General features: G+C 37.6%; 1 protein-coding gene across 2 annotated transcripts in view; it reads left to right on the forward strand.

Moving 5' to 3' along the window:
• Positions 1-15,761, forward strand: part of dock1 (dedicator of cytokinesis 1) — a 183,127-nt gene that overhangs the window by 135,505 nt on the left and 31,861 nt on the right. For both annotated transcript variants that reach the window (XM_079475850.1, XM_079475851.1), the window contains exons 30-38: positions 1,790-1,868; positions 2,783-2,883; positions 5,799-5,857; positions 7,070-7,218; positions 9,165-9,250; positions 10,072-10,228; positions 10,452-10,492; positions 10,687-10,777; positions 14,491-14,610. In XM_079475850.1, the coding sequence (XP_079331976.1) occupies positions 1,790-1,868; positions 2,783-2,883; positions 5,799-5,857; positions 7,070-7,218; positions 9,165-9,250; positions 10,072-10,228; positions 10,452-10,492; positions 10,687-10,777; positions 14,491-14,610 (883 nt within the window). The remainder of the gene's footprint in view (positions 1-1,789; positions 1,869-2,782; positions 2,884-5,798; positions 5,858-7,069; positions 7,219-9,164; positions 9,251-10,071; positions 10,229-10,451; positions 10,493-10,686; positions 10,778-14,490; positions 14,611-15,761) is intronic.

Here is a 15,761-nt window from a genome sequence, read left to right on the forward strand (position 1 = left end):
ATATAACACTCCTATTTACATTTGCATTAAATTGCCATGCCATCTTCTTTAACTAAACTCCTAGTCTCTCAGTGCAGTGTTGTTTTAGGAAAGCTTGTTTTATTAACGTCTCCAGTCACATTAAGCAGCTCTTTCTCCTTCAGCTCATTATAATCCGATCGTGTCCGTGATCTCGGCCCTAAGGAGAAACTTTCCATCACTCCATTACAAAAGGCCGGAGCTCAGAGCCGATGTCCTCTCAGATCCGTGTCTGTGTCGGGGTGACGGTTCAGCGACGGTCTTCAATGGCGTTAAGCTCCGTCTATTTATCTCAGTGGATCAGAAATCCATTCGGCTCGTATGGCAAACGCTCTTTAAGATTAAAGGACGATTAATAAAGCTTGCGATCCATTTACTCCGCCAGAGCTTTTTAAACTCACTTCAGTTCATGTGCTGATATGCAGTGGTGCTAATGAGGCGTCAGACTCGCGTGTATGAAGGGTCACGTATTAACATCTCGGCTCATTTATTTGCGTTCGAAATTAACAATGAGAACCCGACTCTGTTGAAGTGTGGACTGGGATTTCTGAAGTGTTATGACGTCACACTTTTAATCGCAGACTTGACAAATCTGAGGTCAGTTTGAGACATTGGGCCCTATCAGACACCCGCAAGGTGCAGCGCAAGTGTTTTGTTTCAGCCCGACGCAGATCTCATTTTCCCATCCTTAAACAGAAAATGTGTTTGCGCTTATTTGCGTGCCCAAATATTTATAAAAATGAATCACATTGTAAAAGATTATTGTTGTGGACATAAGATTAAAATCCGGCTTGTCCTGTAGATGGTCTGCTGGCACGCTTTAACCTCCCTCACGAATCCGACGTGTAAATAGCGAATCCGCCATGGCGCGAGCACATCCGGCTCCTAAAGGGAATGGTAAGATGACACTCTGATTGGTTTATTGCACGTGACACCCAAAAAACACCCATTACTCATGAAGAGAACCAGGACAACCCACCGACCGCTTTCTCGCCGTTACACTAGCAAAAGTAGATTCGGACACGACATGAGTGCGCCTGGGCCGTGCGCTTTAAACCGTACGCTCAGATCGTGAAAATAGGGCCCATGGTTGACATCTCTTCTGAAACTGACAGGGACATTTCAGGAATTTTTGCCACTTTTTCTCACAAGAAATATCTGAGACTTTTTTGCTCTAACTGAGAGATAATAGAGATATTAATGCGATCTCAGCTGTGATTTTGCTTTCTCAAAGGAATTTATAAAACGACTTTGTCGTGCACAGACAGAAAAGTCAATTACTTTCGAAGCAATTGTGAGTCTGCGATGAAATTTGAATGAGTTTTTGCCATTTGATAATCGTCAGCAGTGACACAGCGAGATTTCCCTCTCGTGGATCATTAGCGACGGCCTTTATTAAACTAAGTGGATGGAGCGTGTTTTAAGTCTGCCTAATAATCTGGTAATGTCGTCCGTGTGGCGAAGTTAAAGAGCTGCGATTAAGTTTATCGTCTGTAGTTAATGTGCTTGCTTACCGCAAGCTGAACGTTACTTTGTTTCTCTGCATCCGGAGGCTGAGGAATCGTGTCGGGAACGAGGCTAATGACGTTATGCCGTGTTTTACAAGCTGTGTTTATGGTTCTCATTTGGTGGTTCAAAACAAACAGCATCGTTTTAATATGATGATGAATTATTATGTGTTTGAGAGGAGTCACAGGTGTGCAAACAAGATGCTTTGTGCTGTGGATTATTTAACAGGACCGCAGCTTAAAGGATTTCTCTTTTGTTTCAGAGTCTTCCTGAGAGCCATCAATCAGTACGCCTCCGTTCTCAACAAGAAGTTTCTCGATCAGGCCAACTTTGAGCTGCAGGTGAGACCTATGGAGCATCGCTTTGTCCTACTACACTCGCAGAATCTACTTTTGTTTCGGGTTTATGTCTATAGATTGTCATCTTTTCCTTATTACCGTTCGTGTCGGTCAAACATTCAAACCCATGACTTTTTCTAGTGTAGATCATAAGCATATGGCTTAAAGTATATCAAACAAATCAAATAAACAAATGTTATGATCATTTAAATTTAATTTGTTTTTCTTTTATTGTAATTGCACGGAACGGTAAAATTCATACAAATATTTCAATTTGTTTCTTGATCTGCACACAGTCAGTCCAAACTGTAGCTTAGATTGAAGTTGAATATACCGATTCCAAAATTAACCATTATTTCATTTCATGTTATTTATTTATTTTTATTTTGTATTATATTTTTGTTTAGTTAATTTTATTGTTAAACTTTAGCGACAATAACAATACTTTAACAATAATATTTGTTGTAAAAATATAGTGATTACACTTTCACACATGATAACTACACTTTTACCGTAGTGAAATCTATGGTTTATTTTCGAAAGTCTAAAAAATAACTACATTTTACATTTTTGGCCAAACTCTTTCTCAATTATATAACGGATCATTTATACAGGCTAAACATATTAAACGCATAATGTTGTTAATGAAAAATGAGTTTTTAATGGAAACTCTCAGCCTGGTTAAAGATTGTTGTGATTAAATTGTGCGAGAGGAACTTTCAGCAGGATGGAGGATCATTTAATTTTCCGCTAGCTGAAGAGCTCTGTGATAAACTAATAGGCAGCGATCTCACAGCATATCATTTCAATATTTAAACAGCTTTTCTCTAAGCAGTTCGCTTGTGTTAGCTGCTGGTGGCTTACGGTGATTCATATCAAGATACTCGAAAGGACCATCTGGATTTGTCTTTTCGCAGCTCTGGAATAACTACTTCCACCTTGCTGTGGCGTATCTTACCCAAGAGTCTTTGCAGTTGGAGAACTTTTCAAGTGACAAGCGGGCAAAGATCTTTCAAAAGTGAGTATTGAAATCAGTGGCCCCTAATGCACTGCTCTATAATAAAATCTCAACCGAAAATACTTGAAAAAAATCTATATTATAGACTTCAGTGACTCTTTGCAACGATATATCTGTATATGTTTATGTTTGTAAAGTTGTGTGTCATGTTGGATTCTCACGTGGGGCTTGCGTGTAGAAGATTCTCACAAAAGCGCGATCACGCTTCCAGGACTGTGTGCTGAAGTGCTTTGAAACAGCCCTAATGTCGTGAGGGGCCTTATAGAAATTGAATTCTTTGAGTTAACCAGAAATAAAAAGACTTGTTAGTTGTAATGTTATTAATGGCCTGAGGACAGAATATACATTGCAAACCGGTAAAAAGGATCAACTTTAGGATCAACAATATAGAATAAAAGTAACCTTGAAATAACAAAAACCAAACTGTTGTAGTTATCTTGTACCTTAAAGCAATTAAAAAGGATTAAATTTGTGAAATATTTTAGCATCTAGAGTTTTAAGATCATACACTTGTTTTTTTTCCATCCAGCATCTTGAAGTCTTGCTCAGGAAGTTTTTAAAACACTATTGAAGGAATTTCCATTACGGCTGTCGGACGATTAATCGAGATGAATTACATCCAGAATAAATGTTTTTGCTCACATAATAAATGTCTGTGTACTTTGCATGTTCATTTTCTATTTATAAAAACATACACATGCCTATATTTAAGAAAAGAATGAATACATCGAATATTTCTTAATGTATTTGTGTGTTTATAAATGCAAAATGAATAAGCACAGTACCCAGACATATATTACGTAAACGCAAACGTTTATTCTGGATGCGATTAATTTGACAGTCCTAATTTCTATCTACGCTTGACTCTTATTTCGCTGTGTTTATTCATTATTTGGTCCAAGTGATACTGTACAAACATTAAAATAAATGATGTTTTTAATAAAAATTTAGTTTTCTAATAAAAGATGTGATTAGATTTTTAATCCACAAACATAGAAACTTTCACTTTTGGATTAAAAGGTTTTAAAGGTGCTTTAAAGGTTTTTTGCAGCCAGACCGCAACTGGTCTCCATCCACTTCCATGAGACGAGAATCACTTGTTTTGTAAATGTTCTGATTCATTCTGCTCAAAGAATCGTGCAAATTTCACAGTTTGAGATGCAATTTTAAGTTTTGTGGTCCCTTTAATTGTGTTACATTACAAAACACACACACACACACATCTGGCAGCTATAATGGAGTTTCATTTGTTTACCCGGCAGCAGAATTTCAACCTGATTACAGCTCATGTTGTGATCTTCTTTTTGTTTGTTTTTTAGAAAGTGTTATTTTATCAGGAATGTGCTGATGTTCCTCTGACTCTGTTCTTCTGCCCCCTGTTGTGGATCTTTCAGTGAAGTATCTCAGCTCTCCTCCACCCGTCATCACTTTATTTCTTTCTGCAGGTGGAGTCATGCTAACCAGAGAGAAACCACTGCTGACTCTACCGTCTCTCTCCTGATTCTGTCTCCGCAGTCTGTAAAACTTCACTAGCATGACATTAATGGAAAGTTTCCCGGTGGTGCTGTGCAGTAGTACTGATGTAAGAAACGCATCAGAGATGTGGGTGGTTGCCAAGGCATTGCTGTGCTGTTGCTAAAGAGACGGTTCACTCAAAAACGTACATTCTGTCATCATTTACTCGCCCTAACGTAATTGGAAAATGTTAGTAACCAAAGATTTCTGGCGCACCATTGTTGGATGATATTGTCGGAAAATATATCTACTCTAGTAGTCGATGTTTCCTTTCACACATTCTTTCTTTTGTGATATACATAAAGAAATGTATACAGGTTTGGAACTACTCGAGGGTGAGTAAATGATGACCGAATGTTCATTGTTGGGTGAAAACTAGATGAAAACTTAGTGTCACACTTCAGTATAGCGGGCAATTCTCGCTATTAACAAACCATTAACTACGACTTTCCCCAATAAACTCTTAATTTGTTGCTTGTAAATAGTTAGTCAGGTATTTGTTAGGTTTAGGCATTGGATAGGAGGAGGGATGGAGAGTCTGGTCATGCAGAATATGTGCTTTATAACTATTAATAAACAGTCAATATGCCAATAATAGGCATGCTAATAACAACTAGTTAATAGTGAGAATTCCCCCTGTACTGAAGTGTTACAAAATTCTGATACCATAAGCAGGATTCACATTTCTTTTGCGAGGGCAAGTTTGTGATTTGAAATGTAGACACACGGCATCCACATCTTTCTAGACTCGTCGGCGCTGCATTGAGATGGAAATATGTCTCTCTCTCTCTCTCTCTCTCTCTACATGCTCAATACTCAAATACTTTTCTTCTGTTTTTCTGATATCAATGTGATGTAGTCCTGGTATCAGACATCCATCTGATTGTAAGTCTGATCACATCATTTAACTGCGACCTCAGGTTTATTAATGAGACAGATGTCCGGCTAAGACCGGTGGTGATTTGTGATCTGTGTTTTAGCGTGTTGCCGTACATCTCCTCCCGCACATCTGGTGTGAAATGATTCATGGTATGAATCGGCCGTGATAAGAGCTCCGAGGACTTGAGAAAGGCCCTTGCTTCGTGTTAACTCGGCTGACATGTTGCTTGTCCTTGTCATCATATAGTGAGAGTGGATGAGAGATATTGACAAAGCAATCAATGGAAGCTGAGAATTCAGTGTTTAGCCCCGCCCCAAACCCACTCCATTGGCCGAGCCATTTTTGCAATGAATGTTAGGGATGCTTAACCAACGGTCACGTTTAAATATGGTGACAAAAAATTGAACATCATCTATAAGTTTTGTTTTGTTGTTTGTAGTAAAATATGAACGCAAGGGTGTTTTAAAATGTATTTTATTAACTTATTAACTTATTTTCAACGTATTTTCATATTTTTTAGGTATCAAGACATGAGGAGACAAATCGGCTTTGAGATCAGGGACATGTGGTATAACCTGGGTAAGTCCATTTTTAGATGTCGTTTTATTTTCATCATTATATTAAATTGTTTATATTTAATTTACATTGACATTAAGCAGACGCTTTTATCCAAATCGACTTACATATGAGGTAAATAATGGAGGCAATTGGCAAATCATAATGACAACAAAGGCCCGAAGTTAACTTCCGGTCTGTGTTTGGTTATAATATAACTATTTATTTAATTGAATTTATATGAATGCATATTGAAAATATACCAATTAAAACAATTGGTATATTAATTGTAAAATAAATTAAAACTACTCAAAATGTATTGATTCTTTGCAGAGGTTAAGTTAGGGCCACGTAACATTTGTTTATGTTGTTGCTGTGAAACCGTCTATAGTAAAAGTATTATATAATCAATATTAAAGAACTATATTTTAACATTTGATATGATTTTGTGACTTTATTACTGCCAGCTATTCGCACAAAGGTACAAAGCTCTAAAAGATCTCAAAAAGTGTTATACTTTACAGATGCGGTGTTTGTATAGCCTTCAGTTTTCTCACAGATCTCCAGTGGGTTATTTTGGACCGAGGCAGATTTAGAGATATAACAGAGATGCTGTTAAAGTTAAGGTGTTAATTAGAGGCATGACAGCTCAGAAACAGGCGCTTGGAAAGAATTTCAGCCTCCATGTTTCTCAGCCCAAATAATGTTGCCACCTCACGTTAGACGCGTGTCTCAGCAGTCTTCATTAACTCTGAGTTTAGACACATACACCAGAGAGTCAAGATGTTTGCCTCCGTTCAGAGCTGCCGGAAACTCTGAAGATCACGGGAGCGCAGATGAAAGTCTCCCGTTCGAGAGCTTTAGAAATTGAGAAATCTAAAATAGCATTTCTCTTTTACACACCAGAGCCGACCACATAGAAGTTGTTGTTAGACAGAAAACGAAAGAGGTTATTTACCACCCCAGCGAACCGCTCCTGAAATACCGAGCAAATATATCACAAGCAGAAACCATATCGCTTGTGTTCTGCATGACAGAAAAATAACACTACGAAATCAAAACTGTAGTATGTACTTGATGTCTGGTGGCTTTGAGATTCTTTATATGCCAGTTTACCCATAAAGCAACGTCTTATTTTGCAGATACGCACATGTAAAATATTTCGATGGCACACTTTTAAGAGAGTTCATGAAAGATTGAAATCAATTTTTTTTCCTTTTTTGTCTCGTGCCGCAGGTCCAAACAAGATTAAGTTTATCCCCGAGATGGTGGGTCCGATTCTGGAGATGACCCTGGTTCCAGAGATCGAGCTGCGTAAAGCCACCATCCCCATCTTCTTTGACATGATGCAGTGCGAGTTTCACTTCAGACGCTGTTTTCTGATGGTCCGTTTCTTATTTCGTACACACCAGCCGGCTTGGCGGTTCACTTTTAAAGGGATAGTTCATACTTTTTTCATTTATGATTTTTTAGTTCAGTCTGAACCTGTATGCGGTTAAAGATCAATGTTTATTCACCCTGGTGTGGTGGAAAACTTGTATGTGAGTCTCTCTTCAGTGGAACACAAAAGAGGATATTTAGTGAAATGACTCTGTGGTTACGTGTTCATACAATAGAAGTCAATGTTCGGTTTACTATATTCTTTCAAATATCTTCTTTTGTGTTCTGCAGAAGAAAGTTTGAAATGACATGAGGGCGAACAAATTGTAAATTAAATTTTTGTTTTTTATTTTACACTTTTGTGACCCCAACTGAACTTCCGGGACACGTTCATTGATTTACAATTGATTTATAATTTAGACTCCGATACAAAGCCCAACCGCTAGATGTTTGTTTAAATGCGACCGAACTACAGGACTCAACGCACAACAAAATTCAACAAATCGTATATAATTATAAAGAAAAATTATAATACAAATTTTAAACTAAATTAAATAAAATGTAAATAATAGGACTGTCACTATATATTTTATTTGGTCGTCATTTTTTTAGTGTTACATTAGATAACCACACATTTATTTGTGTAAAGTCCTTTAAACCATTTAAGCGCGACTTTGAAATGTGTTCAGTATAGATAGACTGTGGGACTGTGGGATGCGGCTCTACACAACACTTCATTCATTTGGAGATTAAATGTGAAATTATTAGAATGTAAAAGTACTTTTAAAAACATTAATGTTATGTGCGATTAATCGTGATTAATCACAAAAAGATTTGATTAATCAGATAATTTTTTAATCTGTCGATAGCGCTAATAAATAGTTAGGCATGTTATTAGACACTAGCCAAAAGTGAAGTGGTTGTTATTCTCTGAAGGCTTTGGCACTGTTGCTGAATCATATTCTAAGGGCTTACGTGAGCATTTTTTGCTGTTTTGTCAGAAGAAAAAGTGCTGAACCGCTCTGTAAATGTTTAGATTTCAGCACTGAATGACGTGCTGTGTCTAGTCTTATCTTTTGACCTATATGTGTCTGTAATGAGTTGTGCCCGAAGAGATGAGATTTTCTTCTGTAAGGTCACTGATTCACAACATTCTCTCATTTGCTGTGATCTGCATTGATATGGGTTCAGCTTTGGAGAGTTTTATGGATCGAGGGTGATTTTTGTACAGATGATGGCAGGTTGTGTTCGGTCTAAAGTAACTCAAACACTCTACTTGTTCAGACATGCGTTAATATGAGGATGCCGATGATGTCAGCTGTCTAAATAGCTGGACTAAATGTGGAATGAACAGACAGACGGCATCTGGTAGATATTTGGGGAGTTTTAAAGGAACGGTTCACCTGAAAGTTTGTCATTTCTTATTTCGAACCTGAATAACTGACAAATTGTGATCGTAAAGTGGTTCTGTTCCTCGTATGTGGTCTCAGAAAATGCGATGTTTAGTGCACCTGTCAAGTAGGCAACTTTTATACAAAGCCTGGATGCTCCAGTCCCTATCCGCTTCCATTATAAACCTTTTTTCTCTATATACGATTTGCATTTTGTGTAGAGTTTGGCAAATGACAGGTGGAATCAAGCCACTCCTGCTGTTCATCTCAAAAATCTTGATCTGTGAAATGTGCTCTTCTTTAAGATCTAGAGGATTTGAAACAGAATCTTAGACAGCTGTCTCTCTCTCTCTCTCTCGTACTGTCTGATGATGCTCATTGATGGTAATAAGCAGATAACATTGAGCTCACAGTTGGTGTGACTGAGAACGGCTGATTACTCTCTGACACCAGAGGCGGAGAGAGAGAGAGAGAGAGAGAAGGAGGGATGGGAGGAACGACACTAATGAAATGAAAAATTAGCCACACTGGTTATTTACGGCCGCTGTGTTTAATTGCAGTTTGAGAATGAGATCATCACCAAACTGGATCATGAGGTGGAAGGAGGACGAGGAGATGAGCAGTACAAAATCCTGTTCCAGAAGATGTGAGCCCTCGTCCACACACACACACGCTTATCTTCCGCACACGCATAATTACCATAATTAAAGTGTTCTGCCACAGAGATTCAAGCATTAAAGTTCAACATGAAATTAAGATGGACTTTATTTACTTAAATAGCTCATATCAGGAAAGATCTACATTTGATCTTTTGAGGGCAGGAAGTACGGAAACTCAAAAGCAGCCCATTTATTTCTTATAACTGCGCTGCAAAAATGACACATTTAATAATGAATGCATAACCACGTCCACATCTACAGCGTTACCCAACTTTGAGGCTTGTCATTCGTGGCCCAATTTTCGTGGCCCTACGCTTCTATTTTAAAGGATTCCTGATTATTTGGTCTCCGTTTATGAGGTTCCCAGATTTGAAGAGAATATATTTCTTAATTCCACTACAGCTTATTGAGAAAAAGTTTTTTTTTAACTCGACTCGACTCAGAGCTGGAGTAATGCTTCACATAGAAATGTGCAAACAAAAATCTTTCACAGGAGAAAGTGGGCAGTGATAAAAAAGCAGATGCCATCAGAAACTGTAATATAAATGTCAAGGATGTTATTGTGCATGTTATTCTTTATTGTTTTTATTGAAATGTAATGACTTTCTGCCTCAAGTTTCTCGGCTAATATAAATAATGCTCCACTGGCAGAGAAAACTTACTTTTGATGTTATATTGAAATCCTGATCAATCAATTCAATACCACCTTAAATAGTCTGCATGTTTTCTGTGACATGGAGTTTTATATTCCATAAGCGCGATGGGATCTTTAATGGGTTTATGTGTCTGTACCACGTGTGTGTGTCAGTCTGTTGGAGCACTGCAGGAAACACAAGTATCTGGCAAAGTCTGGTGAGACATTTGTGACGTTGGTGGTCCGTCTCTTGGAGAGACTTCTGGACTACAGGACCATCATGCACGACGAGAACAAAGAGAACCGCATGAGCTGCACTGTTAATGTGCTGGTGAGAAGAACAGCTCCTTTACACGTGTTTATACTTTACCACACAATGACGTTAGAATGCAAGGAAAACTTTCCTCTGATGTGTTTTATATGATTTTGAAAGTCCGGCTGGCATATGCACAAAGACACGACATTAGAGAGATAATAGATTCTTCTGTTCAATGCAGTTCTCTGAATGTTTAGTGAAGAGAATGTGACATTGTTTGTGGTTCTTTCGGCTGTAGAATTTCTACAAGGAGATCGAAAGAGAAGAGATGTATATCCGGTGAGAGGCTTTTATTCTTTCTTTTTCCTTATACCTTTTTTGTGTGTGTGTGTTTGTACATAACTCAACTGTTAAACTATTTCACTGAACACTTGTTTATTTTAAGAAGTATAAGGTTTGATAAAGAAATGTACTGAATGCACTTTTTATCTAGTAGTTTGTGTTCAGATTGTTAAATGTGTGTGTGTGTTTAGGTACCTGTATAAACTGTGTGACCTGCACAAAGAGTGTGATAATTACACAGAAGCCGGATACACACTACTGCTGCACGCCAAACTCCTGAAGGTGACATCACACAAACACCAGAATATCTTATTCTTAAAAAAAATCGAGATTTAGAAATGTAGATAGATTTCCTATGTAGATATCTCATTGTTGAATAGACACCTTGTCGAATAAGAGTAAATTGTCTCGCGTGACATTTAATAAATCCACTTCAAGTTCTGGTTTGAGACGAATCTCTTTTAGTAGGACTCGCAAACTTTCTCAAATCCAGTACTACAGAGGTTACAGTCATAAGTGTTAATCTTACTACTTTTTTAAGTAATAAATGCTTGTTTGTATTATTTTTTGTAAACGTCCGAACAAAAAGATATTAAACACCCACATGTAGTGTTTTATAGTATTTACTATAGTAAATTGTAGTATACTGTACTGTTCACTGTTTTTTAGTATTAACTGTAGTAGTGTAGTATACTATGTAATCTTACTGCAGCAAGGGTCAAAAACATTTACATTTACCAGACGCTTTTATCCAAAGCGACTTACATTTGCATGGTCCTTTACATTTGTTTCTAAGTATGTGCCATCTGCTGGGGTCGAACCCACGACCTTGGCATTGCTAGTGCCATGCTCTAACCACTGAGCTACAAGAAAGCTGTTTACTACATATATAGGTACAGTGTTTTTATGTGCACTGTAAAAAAAGGTTTTAAAGCAACACTAGGGAGTTTTTCAACTTTAAAATAATCTCTCAAAAATTGTTTTAGTGGTAGGACAACTCTTAACTGGACGAATTATACTGTCGCTGTCTGTTGCTACTTTAGCAGCCCTATATCGGCTGAAATGTGTTATGTTTCTAACGTTGGCCGCTATGTAGCTAGCATGCAATGCGCTAACAGCTAACAGTCTAGTTTGAGCTATAACCTAGAAGTTTGTGACAGCGGTTTCTGCTTGGTCAACAAATTCATGTGTATTGCGCTGCTCACTATGAAGATTATACAGCGACAGTGTTTACGACACTGAGAACAGACCATTGCGCTTATCAACCACATGGGTAACCTTAAGCAAAAGTTATCTAGTGTAACTTAAGTTTATAAGTTAAATCAAATTAGCTTTCTGAGTCCATTAAACCTAAATTACTGCATATCGAACTGATTTAAAAAATCTAGTCGCATTTTACAACTCAATTTTATAATTAAGTTCAATCGCTTTAAAATGTGATTCTTTTCTTTAGTGGATCTGTTTAGAGAACACAGTGTTTTTATATTGTTCTTTTCCTTCAGTAAACCGAGTCAAGCGAGTAGACATCGTGATTTCGGCAGAAGGATTAATATCTATATTAATATATCCTGGTGTTGTCTCAGGGGTTTTCTTGAGAAGGTTTGAGGTTTGTTCATCGCGTTACGAATGGACTCGATTAAGGAATTGGCTGTCACAGTAAGCGAGGGAACACCACGTTCTCACAATCCCACGCAGCTTCTTTTCATAAATATCTGCCTGCCACGGCCGTACACGAAGATCGCTGGAGCACAAACACCTCACAACACAACACACTCTTCAGAGTTCACAGAAACAGCGGCACGACAAGACAGAAGCTCATGCTGGTGTCATCTCATTATCTGCTCGTGTGGAAGTCACATTTACCTTCCTTCCGGTTCTTGCTCTTTAATAGTAGAAATGTTCTCAGTGAGTTTATCCATCGTGACAGTTTGTGTGGAGGGAACACCAGCGATTCTCCACAGGGAGAAAGTGGAGGAACGGCTGGTTCACGGTGAGACGGCCGCGAGTAGACCTGTCTTGCTCTCTGGAGGCACTAACATTTGAATTACAGCTTTTACTAATAGAGTTGAAACTAAAGTTCAGTAGAGATCTACACGTTTACCATCCTGAGGCCCGCAAAAGATTTGTATTAATGTGTTTTAGCAGACGTTTTTGTCATTGTTTAGCCCCTTTTAGAACCTCTTGCCTACGACAGCATTTAAGTTCAAAGTTAAAAAAGCACTTCTCTACATTTAGCACCTGTCTGCATTACGTTAATCTTGTACAATATACAACTTTATTCTCATAACTTTTACTTTATTCTTGTTATTTTTACGTAACGCTCAAAAGGACTTTATTTAATTGTTACTTTTTCAAAAAGTTTCTACTATATTTTTTACTTGTATTTTTTAAATCTCATGACATTTTACTTGTAATTTATTTATTTTTTTCTGAAAATTAAATGACAATTTTTTGTAATTTTAACTTTTATTCTACATTTTTGTATATATTCTTGTACCTTTGGCTGTAATGCTCAAAATAATGTGACTTTATTTTTTAAATTTTGACCTTCACTCACATTCTTTTACATAATTGTATTTTTTTCTTTTACTCTCGAAATACCTTGATTTTATTCTTGTAAAACTATTTAAAACATATATTGCAACTATAATTTCACAGCACTACAGCTTTCCTGTAGCTTAGTGCTAAGAGCATGGCCAAGGTCGTGGGTTTGATCCCAGGAGATTGCACATACTTAGAAACAAATGTATAGGATAATGCAATGTAAGTCGCTTTGGATAAAAGCATCTGCCAAATGTCTTGATTCCTAAATTAACGTCTACATTTTCATAGTCACATTATTTTTACGTGGCACTAAAAGGCTGTCATGCCTGCATGCGTGCGCATTTAAAAAGCTTTATGGAGCTCGACTGATGTTAACAGACAGCATATTTATTGGCATATTAGTTCCATGTGTCTGCTGTAATACACGTAATGTCTGTCTCTAGATTCATCGGATTGGTACATAAGCTACCGTACATTTATTTGCTGATGTCAGAAGTTGAACCGTTTTTAGCTGGAAACAGCAGCGGGACTGTTTTGGGGATCTGATCTTGTTGATGATGCTCGAGTCCCGCACAACGTGAAATGTCAATGACGTTTGTACTGCTCTGAATGAGTTGTGACAGGGCCCTTAGCATCAGCATCTCAACATGACAGCCAATAGCATAGCTCTTCAGGACCGTCGTCTGACCCGTTCCAGCCTATCAGGTCGCTTGTTATCCTGCGTGTATGTGTGTGTTTGTTCCACAGAGGCGGTGAACTGAAAGGTCAGCGAAAAGAAACCAAGAGCTCTTAATCTCTGCGGTTACTTCCTTTATAATCACTCGTTTACAGAATCCGGCTGAATGTGTAATGAATATTATGGTGTAGTCACATAAATCAGTGTTATCAGACGGCCTCCTGGCACTGGCATCCGTAATACAGCTTAAACCCTGTAAGAGATCTCTACACAACAAAATGAATAAAGCTTGTGTGCTTTTACTGTATCAAGTTGTTATAAACATTGTTTAAATCATTATAACTATTGTTATTCTTAAGGCGAAAGTGTCAACCAGTTACTAGCATTGAATTATTTATGCTATTATCGTATCTGTAGTATCAACACAATATCAATAATTCCTGTTGTTAATATCGCAGTTGTTGACAATGCCTGAACATAAAATCTAGTATATGTTTTAATTTCCGTCCTTTTTACTAGTTTAGTTTCAATAAATGATCTTCGCCGTGTGACAGTTTAAATTCTAAAAATACAGTTTATATGCGCAGAACAATGTGCCCTTAAAATAAAACAAAAGCTCTATATTTCATAATGCATGTGCATTTCTATTTTTCATGCCCTTATGATTGTTTTAGTTGAGTAATGCTGTATATTTGAAAGTTTAGACTCGGTTGTAAAGTAGGTCACTGGCAGGTAAAACTGTGTATGAAGACTGTAATTGTGATGTTTTTTTCAGTGGTCTGAAGAGGCGTGTGCCGCTCACCTGACGCAAAGAGACTGTTACCAGGCAACCACTCAAGGTCAACTCAAAGACCAACTCTACCAGGAGATCATCAACTACTTCGACAAGGGCAAGGTAACTGAACGGTTGGCAGTCTTTGTGCAGCGGTTGATGTAACACAAAGGTGACCCATCGAGAGAGAGAAAGAAAGTATTGGATGGTGTTATGGCTACATCTCTATTAGTCTGACAGGCCGAGGGGATTTGGGAGTTATAAGGGTCCAGGCTGAGATCTGTGTTTAACGTTGAGGTCTCGCAGTCGGGGACTCACTTACCAATTCCTCTCGCCCTGAGCCGGACCCTGTTATTGAGCTCAGTGGCACAAAATCTTGAGCAGGAAGAGATGCAGTCAGACTTCAGTTCACTTTCATAGGAAAAGATTCTACTTTTTTGAGAGATCTAGGATATACGATCTTAAAAATAAAGGTGCACTACGATGCCAATTGTTGCAATTCAGTCGAGAACAGGTGAAGAACCTCTCTGATTGACAAAAGGATATTTGTAATGGAAATCTTGTATGAAGAGGTAAGACAGAAATGATTTAAAGTACATTTGACTGAATGGTTCTTTGGTTAATCTAAAGCGGTTCCTCTATGGCAGGTGTCTCCAATATTTTTCTAAGCGAGGGCTTCCTGGAGAGATAAAATCATCCGGAGGGCTACTTGTTGGATATAAAGAGAACATACTTTCAATCTGTGTGATGCGTTATTTTTTATTATACTTAACTTTTAAGGCTTATGTTTTTTGTTACAGTCATTTTCACCTTAGTTTATTCCATCATAACCATTCCCAGAATAGCGTATTAGAGTGTTTAAATGGTCATTTTAATGGTATACGAAATTGTTAGAAAGAGTTTTCATAAAGAAATTGAATAAAATAATACTGCATGATTAAATTAAATATACATTAATACCTTCACTTTCAGAGCTAATACACAGAACCAGCAAACTGTCACGCGTGCATTTTATTTAGAACTTTCTACATTTGTTAACTCGAGGCCAGCAGGGCCCTTTTCCACATCCTTTGGAATGATGTCATTAAATTATGACGCCATTTTAAACAGAAATTGTTCGCTAAAACCCCCCACAAGCGCAGTGGATTCTGTGTAGCGCTCTCTCGCCAGATCGTCATTCACATTGTTTAACAAATATAACTTATGATATATGTTCAAAATCTTCATTAATGTTAAAACCATCAGGTAAAGCAGCCGTTTTGAAATAACGCGGA

This window comes from Barbatula barbatula (genome assembly GCF_947034865.1).
Source record: "Barbatula barbatula genome assembly, chromosome: 16".
Lineage (NCBI taxonomy): Eukaryota > Metazoa > Chordata > Actinopteri > Cypriniformes > Nemacheilidae > Barbatula > Barbatula barbatula.